The sequence below is a fragment of the Mya arenaria genome, chromosome 15 (genome assembly GCF_026914265.1).
Source record: "Mya arenaria isolate MELC-2E11 chromosome 15, ASM2691426v1".
Taxonomy (NCBI): Eukaryota; Metazoa; Mollusca; class Bivalvia; order Myida; family Myidae; genus Mya; species Mya arenaria.
The window spans coordinates 1,962,501-1,984,946 of record NC_069136.1 but is presented as its reverse complement, the minus strand read 5'-3'; the positions used below and the strand labels follow the sequence as shown (position 1 = coordinate 1,984,946).

Sequence of the window (22,446 nt, the reverse complement as noted above, 5' to 3'; positions counted from 1 at the left end):
CGAAATAATTATTTCAACTTCAAAAAATCACGGTTTTACAAATTAAACTTTACGAATTTATGATTTCAACTTCAAGAAATCATGGTTTTACGAATTAAACTCCACGAATTCATGATTTCATCTTCAAGAAATCACGGTTTCACGAATTAAACTCTACGAACTCATGATTTCAACATTGAGAATTCACGGTTTTACGAATTAAACTCCACGAATTCATGATTTCAACTTCAAGAAATCACGGTTTCCACGAATTCATGACTTAAACATTGAGAATTCACGGTTTTATGAATTAAACTTCACGATTGCAATATTGAGAACCCATGAAATCGTTAAATCTTGAAATGTCACAACCGGTCTTACGATGAATTGCCATGCAATTCAAAGATCCCAACCGACTAATACGATCATCTGAAAATTTAGTTCAGATGTCAATGTCGAATACCATGATCTCATATTTTACCATAGAACATGGGATTCCAATGTTGTCGAAAGAAGATGAAAATTCGATTTAAGGTTCATGGAACTTCTTTAAGTGGTAAAACATATGAAAGCAAACGAAACTTTAATGCTCTTTACCCAGTTAACATTGAAGTTGGGTGGACGCTGCGCAAACTCAGATCCCCAGCATTAAAATAACATTTGACTTAAGTTGAATGTTAAAGTGTTGGAGTGTTGATCAAATGATGATCAAATAAGAATACCTTCCATTTACAACGCATATTACAATTCAAACCAAAATGACAATTTCATAATATTTCTACGTCGAGGAAACAATTTGGTTTGAATTAAAATCAAGTTCCAGAATATTAAATTATCAAGACTTTAATAATATTCGTAATATTAAATCTAAGTTAAATAGTTGTCTTAAATCGCTGATTGCTAACAGTTTTGCTCATCCCGATTTAAATGGTGTGTTTTTTTAAACATGAAATTAAAATGTTTCAGCGCGTGATGTCACTGTTTTCAAACTTTTACAAAGGGTAATCATTTGGAAGAAGATTTTAGCAAATATTTATTGTAATTTTATTTTTTAATAAAGATTTACCATTTAGGTTTTTAATTTTTTCGTGATTGTTGGGAAAATAGTGAGGTTGTGCAGACAAACTGGTTTAAACCCCAAGTAAATTTACATTTTACTGACCGTTCAAAGGCAGTACCTAACAATCCTTGATAAACATCCCTAGTTTTCATTAATATGGTATGTATAAAGTGCGTTGCTTTTGGAGTTTCGTGCTGTTGTTCCATGTTGATCTAGTTTGTGAATAGTTAGTTTTTGCGTTCTATGTCTTTGGCGTTGACTCTATGCCATTAAACGAGGTTTATGTTTAAACTTTCGACTACTGAGCTTGTTTCTGTACTTGTTCATATAAATATTGAGCATTAACAAACAGACTCATAAGAAAGAACATACCTGCCATGCTTATGAATTAAAAGCTCATGTGTTTTGGACGTAATGGTAGAGCACACAAAAATCAGTTACCAATATTGAAATAAGGTACGTGATCAAAACATTGCTGGCCACTTCATATCTGTATATTTTTGGAAACAATGAAAGAAACGTCAATTAGTTAATAGGTGTCGTGTGTATCTCTCTTTATATATTTGTCATTTCTTACAAAGAAGTTGTTTATTGAGAAACATATGGCTGTACAATTCATGTGTACTCGAAGTGCATAAAGTGCATAATCAAGTAGGCAACATCATAAGGCACTATCTTAGTTAATTGAGGACTCTATGAAAAAATACAATAACTTAGCTTTATCTGAAGGGACATGATCTTTTTGAAATATGAAACAAAATCTGGTTAGCAAAAATGCCACGTTTATTTCAATATGATACGCATCGCTGGTTACTGTACATGAGAATAAAACATATAAAAAACTGGAGAAATTAATGAATATATTTCATGGCCGATAGACTATGTGGTATGAGGTTAATAATATCAGTTATAATTAATGAATATCAGTTTTTAAAGTGTATTATAGTCAGAATGTCAAAATTTTCCGAAAGTTATAGGGAGAAGTTCATTTATTTTGCATATGCCTTATTAAGTTGAATACATAAACTATCCTTTACTTGTTATGTCAAGTAATCGGTACATTTATTACTTATTTATCTCTTCAACAATATTTATTCGATGTTGTTGAGTTATGTTCCTTTTCTTATTCAATGCATAAATAATAAAACGGTGTTCAATTAGGTCCATCGAGTCTTCGTCTTTACGCGATGGAGCAAGACGAAAAATGAAGGTGGCGCTAACTTCGCTTCGCCTTCGTACTGTCGCGTCTTCGCCTTCGTGTTTTCACTTCTTCGCCTTCGTACATTCGTTCCAACGAAGGCGAGAAATGTACCAAAGTACGAAGGCGAAGGAGCGAAAACACGAATACAAAAATGCACATACACGAAGGCGAAGACGAGAAAATTACGCAATTAGAAGGCGGAGGAACGAAGGTAACATAGCTTTGATACCGTTTAAGTCACTATTTCCAAGAACAATCACTGTGTTTATATGAGTGCACATGTTCAATTATTGTTAATCAATTTACTTATATTAAGTACTCTTATTGTGACGACGTAAAACGGGTTCAACTTATTGTTTCATTTTAACGTTAAATTTTGTCTTGTTTTGGATGTCTAATCATTTGTCGTTTTGTTGAGTGTTACCCCACGGCTTTGTATAACTTATCTCGTTATATTTGTTTTTATTAAATACAGGTTCTTCAAGCAATAACCGTCTTCGCTTCTTGTTTTACAACAACACCCAATAAGATTTATACAGTATTTATTCAATTCAGTTCTCTTTGTAATTAGTTGCAGATATTTACAACTTAATATGTTTTTAATTGATGAGTATATTTTGTTGCTTCTTGTAACCGTTAATATTATATTTTAACCCTTTTCCTTTTGTTCACAAAAAGTCAATTATCAAAGGAGAACAACAAATTTTTGTTACAGATACAAACTACGTTGCTCAGCAGAGTGTCCCTTCTTAAGTTTACGTAAAGTTAGTTTTTGAAAAGTGCTTTGAACAAAATCCTCTGGTGGTAAAAATCATCTGCTTACCAAGACTTTAAAGGTCATCGTATATATACGAAATTGGCTGCAGTATGTGACCACCGCTTTTGAGCAACTCGTTTCAATAGATGGTCAACTTTCGAAACCTCTACGGCCAAAACGGTTTATGTTTCCAATAAACATCGCATTCCAGAGCGGCCCTGTCATTTCGAACTGTTGTTCAATTAATAGTTTTATATACTAAATCTAGCCAAACGCGAGCACAAGTCAAGAGTTAGTAAAGGTTAAGTTTTGGACATGTATATTAATTTAATTTATATTGGTTAACTTTTCTTTGAGTTAAAATTACGCCAAAAGCAAAAGTGTAACATGAGTTTTGGTACTTAATAACTTGTTGAAAACCTATGCGTATATAAACGAGAATTGTGACAGATTTAAATGAATCGTAGTCAGTGAGATTTGGAAGTTGACCAGAGTCATTCGTAAACTTCCTGGAGTGTTGCAGGGTATAAGTTATTATTTATAATATTTTGGCTGTAATTATAAATAATTCGTACGCTAACATCATCAAACCACATATTCTCTCACAGTGACATTCCATCAGTATACTCGTAAAGTTAAGATATGAAACTACTAACAATGAGTGCGAAATCGAAAGTTAACATTAGTCACGTAAAAAGATTCCGTGGATTTTTTTCATGTCACTTCATTTTGACGGAGAAGCGCGCTGGGATAAATCTTTGAGCACTGACTAAAACACATATCTGGCCTCAATATCACAAACATAACTACGTTAAAGCTCCATCTCAGACTGAACTCTTTTTACCAATAGCATCAAACGTTGTTTAAAATATTATGTTTACAGCTTTTAAAAGCGCATTCTCTAATAGAATATATTATTTAAAAACTTTGACCATGATCCCATAGAAAATTATTTTACAACATAAAATGTTATTGAATACAACTGAACGATTGTAAACAATTATTGAAGACAATTTTTTGCTCAAAAATAAGATTCTTTGAAAAATTGACGAAAGGTTTTTATCAGGACATTCTATCTGAGTGTTTTACTTTTAAATATTAAAAACATATTTAATACCATACTAGTTTGTTTATTCGGGCCTGTTCTATGTGACTTTCTTAATATACATGTATGGCATATGAAAAGCAATAACTCATATCAACTGTCAGCACCTAAATAAAATAAAATAAACGTCAACAATAAAGCGTAATACTTTAATTACTTTACTGTTTAAATAATTTGTAAAATCACTTAATAAAAGTGATATTTACATTGAAGCTTTTTAAATGATTTCATTTATGAATGTATTAACAAATATCAAAACTAGGTCCCTATATTTGACCACCTATACCAAAACAAAGTTATATGGAGCCTTAGGTAAATGATATTACTTTAAATCTATTCTAATATTATTCTAACTTTAATCCAATTATATTATGCCATATTGAACCGTAAGTTTCACACATACGAATATGCGACCTCTTAGTACCACTGAATTTTAAACATTGAGAACTCTTTCCAGCACGACTTTAATTTTTGAATGTCCAATGTCGTGCCAGCACGACTTTAATTTTTGAATGTCCAATGTTGTGCTGGCACGACTTTCATTTTTGAATGTCCAATGTCGTGCCAGCACGACTTTAATTATTGAATGTCCAATGTCCAATTTTGTGCTGGCACGACATTCATTTTTTAATGTCCTATGTCTTGCTAGCACGTTATTCATTTATTGTCCACTGTTCAATGTCGTACCAATGCGTACCAGCATGGCTAACTTCACACAGTTAAACAAATACAGTTAAAGCTTTAATCATATAATATATGAATAACAAATTATACGCATCATTTTTATTCTTTTTTTAAATGACAGTAAAACTAATCGCTGAATCTTAAACACACCTTGTCTGAACAGCGCCTTGGTTGGAATGACAGCTTGACCATAAGGGCGAAATGATTGTATAGAAAGAAGTATTAGCCAATAGAAATACAGAAGAGCGATAAACAACTTGTGGCCTAAACTTGACCCGAGCTAGAACCAAATAAATTCAATCTGCCTCTGAGGAGTAACCAGAAATCAATGCCTTATCATAAATCTCGATATTACTGGTAATGGAAAACATTGGTGCTATATTGTTTTCACATTATTTTGATTCCCTTGGGCTACCTCCACCTGATTAAGTACTAAGACTACCATTATCCCTTAAATACAACAATATTCAATATCAATAGAGGACAAGTGTACTTTGTGGTTTTGTAAATCTTTTATGAAGAAGACACTGGAGGGGTTTTCTTATCATGACTTACTCTACAAAAGAGCTAGAACTACTAAACCCATCCCAAAATGAACACATTTTAAAAATATTTTATAAAGCATGAGAATGTTTAGTAATGTATTACCCATTGGTGATTCTATTACAAGAGTTAAAAAACAACATTGGTTAAGTATCTAACATAGCATCAAAAAGACACTAAATCCGGTAAAATGACACTAAATCCGGTAAAAAGACACTAAATCCGGTAAAATGACACTAAATCCGGTAAAAAGACACTAAATCCGGTAAAATGACACTAAATCCGGTAAAATGACACTAAATCCGGTAAAAAGACACTAAATCCGGTAAAATGAGATAAATTGATGATAATGATAACTACTTAATAATGGAAATATTAATATGAACAATAATTGCAATTTTCTTATTATTGTGGATGGCATTAAACCAAATGTTAAGCAGAACTAGCACTAATTAGTAACAATAAAATAATTCAAAATTATAGTGAAAATAGTTGAATTAAGCTAAATTGGTTAAATTTAACATAATTGAACTCATTAAAAAGAATGACGTCATTAGCGTTACATTACCAAATATTTCGGATATTCATCTAACTATCTACGGGCAATAATAAAAAAAATTAACATAAATATTTGTTATTTTTTTTGACACTAAAGATAATGAAGTTTTGACATTGGTTAGAATCGCATTATTTATTTTTTGATATATGAAATAATGCTTTAACTTAAATGTAATGAATTACTTAAAAACAAAACAAAAAGATGCAGCAATAAATAATGAATTTTGATGATTAAGTTCAAACTATAAACCAAAACAAGGGGCTACTCTGGATATGTATGAAACATATTTAAACCCATTAAAGAGAAATTACGGGTCAGCTTGACAGTTAGAAGGTTAAGGTGAAAAAATAGACATTCCTTAAAGCTGCACTCTCACAGAATGAACATTGTGACAATTTTTTTTTACGTTTTGTCTAAGAACGAACCATTTTTCGAAAAAAATGCACGGAAACCAGTTATATAAGACTGCTGACAAAAATAAGATCGTAGATTTTTATATTCAAGTTCAACAATTAATCTTTTATGCATTTTCTTATTAATAAAACGTTTAAGCCATAAAACATTATTGTTCGAACAGAAATATGAAAATCTGCGATCTGATCTTTTGTCAGCAATCATTTATCATTGGTTTGCAGATATTTACGCCAAAAATTTGCTCCTTCCAAGAATATTTATTTTTGTTGTTGTAAAAAACGGTATATCTGTGCAGCTTTAAGCAATAGATGGTTTATCTGCACGTAATCCTATAAGAATTTTAGGTAAAAGTGATGAAGAATTAAATTGCTAATTAGATGAATATGAAGAAAAACAAATTAAACGTACTAACGACATGAACCAGTATCTGTAAGAAAAAGATAATTATGATATAAAACGTTATCGTAATGTTTAAAGATAACCAAAAACAGAAATATCAGCGGTAATCAGCTACAACAAATATTTTGAAAAAGGTATAGACTAACAGCGATAAAGAGCAATGGACAGAAACAAGACAAAAAATGTAAACTATGATTAGTTTAGGTTTACCGATTGGTAGCAATGGACAGAAACAAGACAAAAATGTAAACTATAGATTAGTTTAGGTTTACCGATTGGTAGCAATGGACAGAAAAAAGACAAAAAAAATGTAAACTATAGATAAGTTTAGGTTTACCGATTGGTAGCAATGGACAGAAACAAGACAAAAAATGTAAACTATAGATTAGTTTAGGTTTACCGATTGGTTGCTATGGACAGAAACAAGACAAAAAAATGTAAACTATAGATTAGTTTAGGTTTACCGATTGGTAGCAATGGACAGAAACAAGACAAAAAATGTAAACTATAGATTAGTTTAGGTTTACCGATTGGTAGCAATGGACAGAAACAAGACAAAAAAATGTAAACTATAGATTAGTTTAGGTTTACCGATTGGTAGCAATGGACAGAAACAAGACAAAAAAATGTAAACTATAGATTAGTTTAGGTTTACCGATTGGTAGCAATGGACAGAAACAAGACAAAAAATGTAAACTATAGATTAGTTTAGGTTTACCGATTGGTAGCTATGGACAGAAACAAGACAAAAAAAAATGTAAACTATAGATTAGTTTAGGTTTACCGATTGGTAGCTATGGACAGAAACAAGACAAAAAATGTAAACTATAGATTAGTTTAGGTTTACCGATTGGTAGCTATGGACAGAAATAAGTGGCAAAGATCTTGTTAAACAGAAAACCTACAAAATTACTAATGGTGGACAATATCGAGGGGGTGAATGCGAAAAGGTTCTAACGACATTGAATAAAGAAGAAGATAGAACCCTTTCGCTTTCACCCCTCGGTATGGAGGGTTATTAATGACATTCATCAACTTTTTAACCAGAACAAATTAGTTGCTTATAATTAAAAGTTTAAAAATGAGTTTAAAATAAAGGAAAAGGGACTCACACAATTAAGGTTTGTTGGATTCAAAGTCGCCAGACATTAGCAGATGAATTACACAAAATAAACTTCTAGAAATGATAACAAGAAAGAAAGCTCTTGTAACATGGTTTAGTCATTCAGATGACATTTCATTCTCGAGTACCTTTTGAGGTTTTAAAAAATGTCCATATGGTAGGCGTTTATCTAAAATAAGTATCTTATTATCGGTAAAAGACATACTAGAGTTTGTAACAGTGCAGCTTTTAAACTTGTGTTCGTTTGATTTAATGGTGTTTATAAAATGTTTCCTAGTTATGTTTTCCATTTGTCATTTAATGTATACGGATACATCCTAATACGCAATCCAACAAATTCAGTCATAAGAGTGCCTGCTGCCTCATCTTTCATGTATCCAATAACGTTTGTATTGTCTTTAAAGGAGTACGGGCTATCTTCGGGTAATCACTGTTATCAAAAAAGGGGTGTATCGGCGTGTGAATCCCCATATGCATTTTTCGATTTATTTCATAACAAAGAGAGTCAGAGTCTGTAAAAAAACGACTTTCTTCTTTCTGTCATATTTCTTTAGATTGTAATTTAACTGAAAAACGTACATTAAGTACTTTCATAGAGAATGGTCATTCCAGCAAGCAGAGTATATTAACAAGTAACTGTTTTACATAACTTTTTATAACCCTGTAAACATATCAATGGTCTCTTGCCGGTCATTACTGTCACTTTTATAGTCTGATTCTGTGATTTCTTTTCACAAAAATGACAAGATGTAGCTTTCTTAAATTCATTTTCTTCTTGATTAATAATTCATATTTTTTCTCAAAGTTGTCTTTTTTCCTTATGAACAATACTTTTCCTTCCTTAAACATTTTTTATAAAACGATTTATTGAGTCCGGACCGCGATACACTTACACTGGTAATACATTGGTCAAAATATGTTAGAACGGGTTATCAATATCGTTTGAACGACGAAACAAACAATATGATTATAGTGATAGTACCGCGGTGATGTTCAGACAGTGTCTATCTGTATATGACCAGAAATATCGCGCACACTGTAATTTTGTTTTTAATCATCGGATATTTATTTCCATTTTGAAATATAATTAAGGAAAGAAAGGACTAATCTGAATTCTGCCTTTCTCTTCTTTATAGGTCCATTTATAGACCATACCATATGTTGCAATATCGCGACTGTGCTTGTCCTACAAGTGCTCTTGTGAAAGGATCAATTCAAACCCAATTTCAGGAGTGTAAATGAAATAAAAAAACATCTGCCAAAGCCACTTTCAAGGAAAGGAATGTATTATATTCATGTGACGCTTGTCAGTGTTCCTAGTACGTTTAGCTTTATAGTTGCTTCATGTAATGGATTTATATACAACTCGTTATTAAAACATGTTGTGCACAGCAAAGCAACAGATTGACTCATTTTAATTATGAGAATAATAACATGCCGAACCCAATTCAAAACACAAATATGTGAATGAATACGAAATGACAGCTTGCATGAAATACTTAATTAAAACGGTATCATTGATAACCCTTTTCGAGGTGTTAAGTTAGTATGGTTTTTCTACAATTTTCATAATATTCTTTTTATGTTAAGGAATTAATATCTGGAAAATAATACCGCAAGACATTTGGCAAATATACCATGTATGTATATATAACTGGTTAAATATTTGGCTTGGTTAAAGTTAGCAAAGTGTTTATCGATTGGCTAACATTTATCCAATTAGTTCAATCAACACATATACATATTCACATTTACAAACTGGTCAAACGGTGACCAAAGTACAAATTTTCTTTTAAAGTTTGTTGCTATTGGCTTGCGGCATGACATGGAGGCATGAGAGTGAGTTAACTTTGTGAACTTGATTTTGCGTTTAGCGACATCTGGCTGCTTCAAAAATAGGTTATACAGTGCCGTATAGCTTTTCTGGGCCTCTGCAGTATTATCTTAAATACTTAAATCAAAAGCTATCCGGCACTGATGAACCATTTTTTTAACGTAGAATCAAGTTTACACAATGTATTCGCTTTTCGTTTTTCTCGTTTTTCATTATTGACTATATAGTGTAAAGAAGTTTACAGTTTATTACTCTTACTCAAACTAGCAAGAAAACATTGGGCAAATACATTGTATTGCAAAGCGTTAGTTTAAAAGTAAAATCACAAACTTACATTGTGTTTTATTTTGAAGTTTTTCATATAGATATTGTGAACGAAATGATTATTAATGTCTCGAAAGTTATCAATTTTGAACTGCGTCAGTTCAATTGAGATAATAATATACATGTAGCTGAGTGCACATGGTCAGTCGACAACACTACTCTATTATCAACATTATCATTAGCCACTTCTGCGCAACATCAATAGCCTTACCAGGATATGCCACTAAAGCCTGTCTAGCAGTCCCAGACTCCTTAACTCGGGCCATGACTCTCAGATTTACAGGTTTGGTCGGGAACCTATGAGACTCTTATTTCACGCAAAAACAGTGTTATATTGAATGCCATTTTGTATCTAATAGATATCTGCAATTCAGATTAGTATGGCTTAAGTAGTGCAAGTGTCTCCTAACTGTATGATTGACAACAAATTCAGCTAAAACTACTAAACTATCTAGTTAATGAGTCAGATTCAGATAATAATAAAAGTGGTTAGGTTGGACTCCTGTGCAAACCGTTTTAAAATAGATGATTCATCGTCTGCTCAAGTTACTTGTCGTTTGGCGTAGATATATTGGCGGGAACACAGGGGCATCTAAGGAAGTGGGCGGCGTCGTTTCATCACTAGAGGCTTTTTCATTGGAAGCGTGAACTCATTAGTGAAATTCGTTGTAAAGGCCAACCCACCAATTTTATTTTATGATGTACTACTTGTTAACGATTATATTATCTACATACAGGAGGCAGTTTTATTCGGCATTAACATATAGTATCAATTTCAATTTGTTGTTATGTTATTGTTAAGGTTCGTTTCAGATGATTTGCGTGACCTTGTTTGATTGTTTGTGGCGCTGCGTTTATAACTTTATCTGTCGTTTGAAAATCGTGTTTTCGGGGAACATTGTCCTGATGTTTCCGCATATGACAAAGCGGCACTCATGTGATGCGACTTCCATCTGACACGATTCAACTACAATATAACTTTTGCAATTGATCTGAATATTTGCTTCCCAAAACAAGCCATGTTCCTAATATGTGTTGTTGTTTTTGTGTTGAGGAGTAGCCTGTGTTGTCGGATAAATTTGTTGAAATATAGAAATGTTAGGTCTAGTCTGTGGTGTCCGGTTTTATTGTTGAAATTGTGAAGGAGTCTAGCTTATGTTGTCAGGGAGATATTGACTATTTCGATTAGGAAAAAAATAACGTTTTACTTTCAATATCAGTATAAAACATATAATGCATGGTGAACGATAAAGCCCAGACAAGGATCATTTCAACCTTGACCCTATAAAGCGTGACCTTGACCTATGAGGAACAGACATTGGTCTTGTACACGACAAGCACACTCACAATGGTGGACCTTCATGGCATGCATGGTCAAGGTAAACCCCGGACAACGGATTATTTCAACTTTTGACCTATAAGCGTGACCATGACCTTTTAAGTAGTGACCTAGGTCTTGTTCGCGATACGCCGCCACATTATGGTGAACCTTCATGGCAAGTTTTGTTTTTGAAAATTCTATAATGCATGACCATGATATAGTGTGGGCAAATTAGTCGGGCGGACGGACGCCGGTATATGGAACAGCCATTATGACAACTATGACCCGCTCACCGCAACCATACTCACGGTGGATCCACGTGCACCGGATATAGTAGCCCAGGTGAGACTTAAAAAATGCTATTTTTACAGGAATGTAAGGGTTTGACCTGTTAATAACCTAAGTTTGACACTCTAAAGTATCAGCCTAACGAGTATTGACGTGTCCTGGTGTGCAGATATTAACACAACTGTGGTGCTTGGCTTTAAATCATTAGTAAATTGGTGGTAAAGGCCAGGTTTTTACAAAACTATTGTAATCAAATGGCTTTGATACGTCAAAAAACAAACAACTGAATCGAGGAGTTTCTTTATTTGTTAGTCAAATTTCTCTATTTCAAAGCATTTTAAGAGCTGCTTAGTAATATCTGAGAACTGTTGGTTCCATCAGCATTATTTTGTTTTTCCCACGATAGATGCGATAATACCTGTAATATCCTTTCATAACTGCTGCCTAAACGCTTCCTTTCAATGGCGCAAAAATACCTTTAAATTTGATGTCGAATATATTTCGCAAGCAAATTTCGGGACCGGTTTTTTTTCTTTAGCTGGCTCGGCTCACGACGGAACACGACCGTTGGGGCACCTCTGACGCAATTTGGTCACCGATTTCAGATGGTAACAAGTTTTTTAATAAGCTACAAATGACGCCAAAATACCTTTAAAATTAAATGGGAAAGTTAATGTCGCAGATATCTCAGGTTCCGCACAAGCGCGGAAGTCATGACCGGTTCTGTTTTTAAGGTGACTTGGTTCCCGACGGAAGCCATCGTCGAGGCACCTCTGACATAATTTGGTCACCACTTTCAGACAGTAACAAGTTTCTTTTATAAGTGAAAATTTGTGCCAAAATACCTTTAAGTGGGATGATGCGATGGTACTTGTAAAATCCTTTCATTACTGGTTTTGTTCTCTAGATGACTCAGCTCCCGACGAAACACGACCGTCGAGACACCTCGGACATTATTTGATCACCAGTTTCAGACGGCAACAAGTTTCTTTAATAAGTAAAAATGGTGCCAAAATACCTTAATGTGGGGTAGTTAGTGTCAAAGATATCTCAAGATCCGCACATGCACGATAGTCGACATTGGTTTTGTTTTTATGTGAATCGGTTCCCGACGTAACGCGACCGTCAAAGCACCTGTGACGTAATTTAGTAACCGGTCTCGGAGTTGAAGTGCTTCCTTAACGCTTCTTTTGAACGGGAATTCCAAAACCTTATATAGGGGAGTATCTGTTGAATATATCTCAGGATCCCCGCAAGCGGAATGCGTGATCGTTTCTGTTCGGTGGCTCGATTCCCGACGGAAAGCAACAGTGTGGGCACATATGATATATTTGGACACCTGTATCTGTGGGTAACAACTTGTTTTAAGGCCACAACAAATTGATCATTTGTTCGTCGGATTTGCCGCACCTAAAATTCGAAAAACGAAAAAAAAATAAAAAAACTTTTTTTTTGCGCCCGCACTTACTATTTTGCCGCGCATATTATTTATTTTTTTACTTCCGAATTTCCTCTATTTTCTGAAGTTTTTTTTACTTAAAATTTGAACCTGTAACGTCGACTTCGCCTTTTTTTGAAGTTATTTCCATGCTTTACATTCTCCGCGAGCAAACTTTCCTCGTGTCAGGAAAAAATCAGGTCCGGGTAACCGCAAAACAGCCGATATTTGTTGACAGTCTTTTTTGTCGGGAATATTTTGCAGGACGCACCGTTGTTATCTATTTCCGGTATTAATTTGCAGGATACTTTCAGTTTTCGTTAATGTAAAATACACATTTTTAATTGAAAATCAGTGTCATAGTCAATGGATTATAGTCTTCAGTAAACAACAACAGTTTCACAGCTTCGAAGGCAATAATTATTTATGTGTGTTTTAAGTAATTCATTGTTTTGTACTCAAAATTTAGTGTTAAATAATAACTAAATCAGATTTTGAGTGCAAAACTTATATTAAAATACACGGACACTCGACTAACAACAAATGAACATGTTTTCGTGAGTAATTTTTTAAATTCTAAAATGCATTTCTCAGTTTTATACTCGTAATTGATAAAAATGGAAGGACTTGTAAATGTTTCAGAAACAGTCTGTATTTATGCACCATTCAATTGTAACCATGCCCCCCCCCCCCCAGAACCGGGGGCATACCGGAGATAGCCGGTGAAATGGGCCGTGTTTTCACCTTCCGGGTAATTTCGTGGTTTTACCCGGGGTTGGCTGGACCGAATGTCAAAGTCCCCGCTATTCCCCGGACCATGGGGGTCGTGGTTACAATTGACTAGTGCATTACACATACATGTACATGTACAGTATAAAAATAACATCAGTAAAATCAGAAAATAAAACCTTTTATAAGTAAAATGACTGTTTTAATTTTCTCAATTCTTTGTTCTTATCCATTTGTTTTCTTTGATCGATTTGTAGTAAAGTGGCCTGTTATTAAAGTGGTCTGTTTCTTACGGGCATTGAAGCTATGGAGGGTGTCATGATTTTTTTTTCAAGGCACAGACCTATAAACCATTGGTTCGTGGTAAAGGCGAGGTCTTGAAAGGGAAACATCTTTATTCCACCACCTGCTCTAATATAATGACCGGTGCCACATTTGCAGATTTGTTTAATACTGCTTCAATTGTGTTGTCCCGCAATTTAATCGGCAGTGTCTTAAGTAATAGTAAAGCACTGGATCTTATTGCCATTTGTTATATATTGAGACAGATTTTCATGTGATACAATCAAAACCATTTCATTTATATTTAAACTAAGAACCTATGTTTGCAATTAAAAAGCATTTCTTGACATATTGCATGATAAATTTAGTAAGAAATAAACTTTTTAATTTTTATTTCATTTTTCGCCTTGCGCTCGCCTCTGAATTGCCTTAAATTTAAAAAAAAGTATTTTAATTTTTTTTTCGCTCGCTCGCTCCTACTTTTTTTGGGCAAAATCCGTAGAACAAATGATCAATTTGTTGTGGCCTAAAGTAAATAATGGCACCAAAGTCCTTAAAATTGGAAAGTTGAGGTCGAAGATATCTCAGGATCCGCGCATGAGCGGGAGTTTGGACAGGTGAATTCTTAAGGTGACTCGGTTCACCACGGAACTCGACTGTACAGCGCCTGTTACGTAATTTGGTCACCGGTTTCCAACGTCGTAAATTGCCCCCTAAACGTTGCTTTTCAACAGAGCCTCCCATACTCTAAACTAGGAATTTAATGTCGCAGATATATCTCAGGATCCGCGCATGTGCAGAAGTCTATCTTAAAATGGAGTAGTTAATGGCGAAGATACCTAAGGATCGACGCGTGTTTTTTAGGCGGCTCTTTTTCCTACGGAACGCAACCGTCAGGCGCCTTTGACGTATTTTGGTCAGCGTTTTTTTAAAGCCTTCGGGACATAACTGATGTAATTTGGACACCCATTTAAGACAGCAAGTTTCTTTTTTGTATTAACAAATGGCATGAAATACAGCCGAACCTCGTTATTTCGAGAAAAAAAAACAATCCCAACACGCTTGAGTTGGATTGTACGATGTTTACATCCACAATTGCATTCGGAACTCCTCGGCCATTTTTATTGAAAACAACCTCGGATGTATTTGGACCTTTTACATCCTCAATAAAGAGGTACGCTCTAAGTCCGCTGCAAGTATATCGCGTAGTAATTTTATTTAGCAGGTAAAATTAAACCTTTACTAAAAATGTGCCCTTATGTAAAAAAATCCTTTTAATTTTAGAACACCATAAAACGAGGAAATAAACTGTCGCCTCGGTAATTGATTCGTTCAAAACTTAGTGCTCAAAAAAGTATATTTATTTCTGATACAATAAAAACGATATAATTTCGAAATTAGGAATAGTTAACCGTATTATAGAGTATTTCGCTAGTTGTAATAATGATTGTCCTACATTTATGGCAGTGGTCCGTTGAAGGTGTACTTGCATGACCTGCGGTTAAAGAACACTCACCTGTCATATGATACAACTCAATAATTAAGATTACATCAAAATCCATTTGTTATAGATAATACCTCAAAATAGCCTATGTGATAAATTACACCAAATTAGATTATTATAAATATCATTGACAATAAGACAATGATAAATTCAGAGATGTAAATCATAAGATAATTGATACATTTAGTTCTGCATTAGGCCTCTTCATTATTTTGAACTACATATTTGAGCCAACTCCCCAAATATCCAATATTTAGATTATAACCGTGGCCTGACCTTTGTTTCCCTCATAAAAACTAACCCTTCTGTCCTCATAGTTTGCGGGATTTATGCCATTATCGGGGATATGAACGCAATTGGGGTGGTCAAAGTACGCGTAGAGTCCTCCATAGTTACCGAAATCGTCGTCATTGTAGTAGATGTATGAATAAGGTAGGGCGAACAAGGTGTGACAAAGGTGTCAATATGGTTATTTTTAAAAGTGAAAAACAGAATAATGCCATAATTACAGATACACTACAAGAACATCATATTTACAATGTGGCCTTCTGTGAACAAAACAATGTATGCCAATAATAAATTATCAAACCATAAGCATTATAACATCACAATTAAATCACAATTAAATGAATAGGATATACACATATACACATATTCACAGTCATGTTCCTGTTTATGATGTAACAAAATTAAGTGCAATTTATATCATAAACCAACCGACAGTCGCTCAATCATTACAATAGATTGTGTCCAAATAATTTTGCACGTCGAACATAATGCAACGTACTCATTGTGATGCACTACTTAAAATATGTATCCATACTATTATCACAGTGCAGTATCTTTCAGAATGACTTATGAGAAAACAAAAACAGTTGACCAATTTCAGATCCCTTTGGCACTTCTGTTATAATTTGAATCACGTTTAATTGTATGCTTCCAACTATTACTGCTAGTTAGGTACAAGGGAAACAGATGTGAAGACATTTCAAAGAAATATAACAGTTCATGCAAAGAAATCTACTTTTCTTTTCTAAAATCAGGACATATAGCTCCAACAGTCATTGTCAAATTTTGTCGCTAAAACCAAACTGATATGTATGTATAATATTTGCAAAATGAAAGTAAAATTGCAATTGATTTGCAATATGCCTTTCAAATATGTTGATGCTGTTGGCTGTATCTAAGTCGGACGATAACTATATTGATCTTTTTTCGAATCTAATAAAAACGGGGGTGGGAAACGTGCAGTTTTAAAACCATAAAGCCTCAATCAAGAAGGAAATAGTACTTTACTTGCCTATAAACACGAACAATTTGTGTCGGTAATGTCTTCACCTACCTTAACATCAGTATACGCACTTGTACCATCTGGGTGAAAGTTAAAGTATATGGTACATCATAAAGCTTCATTTAGGAGCCAATGAGATAGTGCAGACACGTTATGTCTCGTTTTGGGGCCGCATTTTGGCATATTCGTGATTTTCATTGGCTGTGAAATGTAAGGCTATAACGTTGGGCCTAAGAACCAATATTTGAACTGGAAAGGCCTAACTAAGCCTATTGAAGCAGAAACATAAAGGGGCATTTCTTGTTGGTATTCCCCGGGAGGACAACCACTCTCTTGGTTGGGTATGAATTAGGAGTCCGGACCTTGAGGATGTGGCCGCATAGAATAATGGCATGGTGGAACTCGGGGCCATAACCTGACTTTGGACCATGGGGATAGGGACCCTGTTGTGGGTTGAAACCAGGGTATGGTCCTTGCTCCTTGGGTCCACTGAGACCACCTGGGGAATTTAATCTTTCAGAAGATGACAGGTTGTTTGACAATGTACGTATATAACTCTGATTAATAAAAAAACTGAACTATCCCACCATAAAAAAACGAACCAGGCTCTTCACTATTCAGCTGGAAGACGAATTGTCAACTAGCGAATCAGACTGAACTCTGACTGTTCAAATGTTTGAAAACCATGAAGCTACCTCAAAAGAATGTGTTCAATCCGCTGTTAAATCCACAAGTTGTTCCGTGTTTCTTGTTTGTGAGTGTTGTGGTCTATGTCTTTGGCGTTTACACTGTGCCATTAAACGGGATTTATGCTAAAACTTTTGGCTCCTGTGCTTGCTTCTGTAGCTTTGCATATAGATATTGTTTACACTTTTGACGCTTCAAATACTTCATTCAGTGAATTGCGAATACTGTAATTCAGTCAATATTTATAAATATGGTGTTCAGTTTTGTTTGTTTTGTACACTAAATTTTATTATTTTAAATGTAAATGCATTACTCAAAGTGTATTGATAAATCTTAATTAAATGATTGAATTGAAACATGAGGGAAAAACTTTTAAGAAAACATACTGTCGAACCTCGAGCCAAGCGGGAATGCTTCCTTCAGTTTAAAGACATCGGTCTTTTACATCAAGTTCGAGCCAAGCGATTTCGAGCTAAGAGGGTTCGACTGTATATAATAACGCTACGAAATTCATGAATTATTACATATACAAACTTTCTAGGCTAAACTCAGGTACACATAGAAACATATCAGCCTGTATAAATATTTTTGATAGCTTCGTGGTCACAAATTCTTACGTTAAAATAGCGCCAAATGATCACTTATTTATCTTTATCTATACCTAAATCATATGCATTTTTGTGTAGATTATTAGAGTCAAATTAGTTAAACACGATAAAGTATTATATTAAAACATTTAAAAACTAAATACACAAGTAAATCTTATGTTTGACATCTATTTATAAATCAATTGTCTTATTGTTTATGTTATTGATAATACTCTTATTTGGCGTCATTTACTCAATAGGCTTTATAAAAGTATTCCCTTTAACAAATCTTAATTAGTAAGCCCTTTCATAAGCTTTTATTTTTTCAACGATTTAAGATACAACCCGTAAATGTCATTTTACCCTATATATTACATGTTCATTGAATTTCCGAAGAAAACTGCCAATAAAGTAAGACAATTATTATAAAACTAGAACAATACCCTAAAGCAGGGTTAACGACTCGTCTGAACTCTTCAATGGAAATATCAAGATGTTATACCTCTCAATGATGGCATTGTTTTAATCCATTATTCATGTTTGAAGCCTTATCGTAATAATTAAAGCTTATTAAACAGGTTGAAAACGATATTTTGATGTACTAGATAAAGGTTATTGACTTGGTATGTATGTATATGATCGATTTCTGGAGCGCGACATTCAGCTTTTGTTTATCCACTTCTGAAGTCTAAAAGTCGTAAACGATGGCAGAAACTCAAATGACGTTCACAAAGACATTGAGGCCCGGTTGTTCAAAACTCCCGTTTTGCAAAGACACTCAAAGAGCGCGGCGCGTTTTACAAGGACACTAAAAGGGCGCGGCGTCTTTCCCACAGACCGTCAAAACGCAGCGCCTTTAACAAATACAATCCAAGGACGCAGCGCGTTTGACAAGGACACTAATAGGGCGCGGATATTTCACAAAGTCTATCAAAGGCGCGGCGCCATTCACAAAGACCATCAAAGGCCCAGTGCCTTTCACAAATACAATCGAAAGGCGCACGGCCCCTTCACAAAACAATCAAATGTGCAGGGCCTTTTGCAAAGCCTATCAAAGAGCGTGGAGCATTTGCAAAGACACCTCGCCCTTTCCCAAAGACAAAGGGACCGGCATCTTTGCGAAGAAACCTCGCACTTTCGCGAAGACAATTAAAGGAGGCGGCGCCTTTTTCAATTAAACAAAGTGTAAATTGATAAAATATAAATGAATATATAAAGTTAAAATAGCCGGATATATAAAATGAATACACATATTATTGCATTGTCAGCTGCTTCATTTTATAGTTACCAAGAATTATTTCAACTTTTTATTTGATTTTATTCTTGTCATATGCATTGTTGTTGTTTTATCATTACATCGCGTAAAGTGTTCAGTACATAGTAACACAATCCATTTCAAGTTGGCTCAGATACTCAAAACGCGGTCCAATTTTCATATATTTACTCGAATAAATTCCTTTATTTAGGAAATAACATAACGATCAAAATGTAAGGATCGGAAGGAAAAAATAAAGTCGGTCGGGTTTGTGGAAACAAAGATTTTTACGCATTACGCATACTTTTATATTCTATTAAAAAATACAACGCATCGACAACATATTCAAAACACCGCCACCCCCATTCAATTCTTAGAGCTACGTTCTTGTATTCTTATATAGATCAATTATAAGACAAGCGGCATTACGTACCGCATTAAGGCGCGTTGTCTTCTCTGGGGCTCAGCATATCGTAGACGGTGTTAATAAAGATGAAGTTAATTGGCATTATTTTAATTTGTTTAACTGGTGATGTTTCTGGAGCGGAGTGTAAGTTTTTTTGTTTTTTTGAGTAAATAATAACTGACCAATATAGGTGTTGATTTTGCATTTTTCACAATTGCTTTTTTAATGAACAGCTACACTCAAAGAAGGATGATTCAAGACACTGAAATTTTCAAATATGGTTTTTATTGAAATAAAATCTAAAATAAATCAAACCTCCAGATCGGAAACTGAATAGTGCGTAACATTATCTAAGTTGAATTTAATTGGAAAACCGCCTTGAAAGCTTAAGAAACTGAGTTAAGAATACCATCTAAATATAGGAAACGTAGAATTCTAAGTAACTTAGTATAAAGTAGGCCCAATTGAAACATATCATAAGATTGGATTTAAATGTTAATTAAGAGTGATGTGATGTGATCAAACTTCGAATATAGCAATCTGTCGGTAGCATTTTGTGTTGTTAGGAACAATGTGAATGTAACTGGTGTATGTGGATATCCGAAATGGGTCAAAGTTCCTGACTGATGATATTATAAGCCTGGTTTCCTTGCATCGCGTCATTTCTAAAGCAATACTTAACAAGTCAAGAGTAGTTCACGAATAATTTTAACACATTTAATACATCTTTCTTGCCAATCGGAACACCTCGGCCATTTTGCATTGAAACCACTCGTATGGCGGTGGTGGTCAAGGTGTTCCGATTGGCTTCTAGCGTAACCCTCGGTATGTAACACATGGATTCAGTTTTCAAATGATCGTACGTATTGAATAGAATACTTTGTAATTGAATGATTTTTTTTCAGGGAGTTACTCTGGCAACACCGGTAAGTACAGGCTTTCAGAAATACTTCCTTTGTATAGTTTTAAAGATAGTATGTTCATTACGAAAAGTATGCTTTGGTTTAAACATGTTTTATTCAACACACACTTTTTGAAACTAAAACATAGATTTAAGTGTTTTTTTCTCCGTGGAAATTAAATTAATGAGAAGGTTAGACGAGTTCATATAGTGTTTACATGTTTCTATGGTGTTTATTAAAACGTTTAAACATGCAGCAATACCATTTAAAGAGAAATAAAAAAAAATACGAGTGTATATGTGTATATGATGATTTAGACAACACCTATATGTAAAGAATGAGCAAAAACACTGGTGAAAACAAAGATATTTTGAATGCATGTAAAAGTGATGATGTTACATACATGCCATGTTATGGTGGAAATTAGTCAAGTCAGGTGATATAGCATGATCAGGAGTGTTGTTGTGAAACAATATTGAAGACTTATTTATACTTGTCTTATGAACAAAATTTATGCACATTTTGTTTTAATTCTATATATAACTTATGGCAGCAACAAATTAACTTTACCCTAAAAGGACCAAGTTACTGGGCGGGCCTTTATAGCGACGACTACTGCGATGGAACCAGCCAGTCCCCCATTGACATTCCGGCTGCCGCCGACATGACGTACGATGTAGCACTAGCCACCGCCTTCACGTTCACCGGATATAGCAGCATGGCCGCCTCCAGCATCACCGTCGCAAACAACGGACACACAGGTACCTTTTTCGTAGTTATGTATAAATGGAGTAGAGAATTGGCAAGAATATAGGAAGATTCGTGAGTTTGAACATTCTGTGAAAATAGCCGACGGGCATGTATATGACATAACAACAATACTTACACCAGAGGAAACAATGCTTAATTCCTGTATGTATTTTGATGTTTCAATTTTCACTTGAACATAAACTAGTATATTTATGACGGGCCGAGGGCTGACTGGAATGTACATAGCGACTACCTACATGACTGGCGAAGGGCTGACTTGACAGTAAATAGCGACAACCTACCTGACGGGCAGAGGGCTGACTGGACAGTAAATAGCGACTACCTACCTGACGGGCCGAGGGCTGACTTCACAGTAAATAGCGACTACCTACATGACTGGCGAAGGGCTGACTGGATAGTAAATCGCGACAACCTATATGACGGACCGAGGGCTGACTGGACAGTAAATAGCGACTACCTGCATGACGGGCGAAGGGCTGACTGGACAGTAAATAGCGACTACCTACATGACTGGCGAAGGGCTGACTGGAATGTAAATAGCGACTACCTACATGACTGGCGAAGGGCTGACTGGACAGTAAATAGCGACAACCTACATGACGGGCCGAGGGCTGACTGGACAGTTAATAGCGACTACCTACCTGACGGGCCGAGGGCTGACTTCACAGTAAATAGCGACTACCTACATGACTGGCGAAGGGCTGACTGGACAGTAAATAGCGATTACCTACATGACGGACCGAGGGCCGACTGGACAGTAAATAGCGATTACCTACATGACGGGCGGAGGCCTGACCTGACAGTAAATAGCGACAACCTACCTGACGGGCGGAGGGCTGACTGGACAGTAAATAGCGACTACCTACCTGACGGGCGGAGGGCTGACTGGACAGTAAATAGCGACTACCTACATGACTGGCGAAGGGCTGACTGGACAGTAAACAGCGACTACCTACATGACTGCCGAAGGGCTGACTGGACAGTAAATAGCGACTACCTACAT

At 35.0% G+C, this 22,446-nt stretch overlaps 1 protein-coding gene across 1 annotated transcript in view; it reads left to right on the top strand.

Moving 5' to 3' along the window:
- The first annotated feature begins 20,546 nt into the window (after positions 1-20,546).
- LOC128220062 (uncharacterized) overlaps positions 20,547-22,446 on the top strand; it is an 11,620-nt gene continuing 9,720 nt past the window's right edge. The window contains exons 1-2 of the mRNA XM_052928314.1: positions 20,547-20,595; positions 21,251-21,433. Of these exons, the coding sequence (XP_052784274.1) occupies positions 20,547-20,595; positions 21,251-21,433 (232 nt within the window). The remainder of the gene's footprint in view (positions 20,596-21,250; positions 21,434-22,446) is intronic.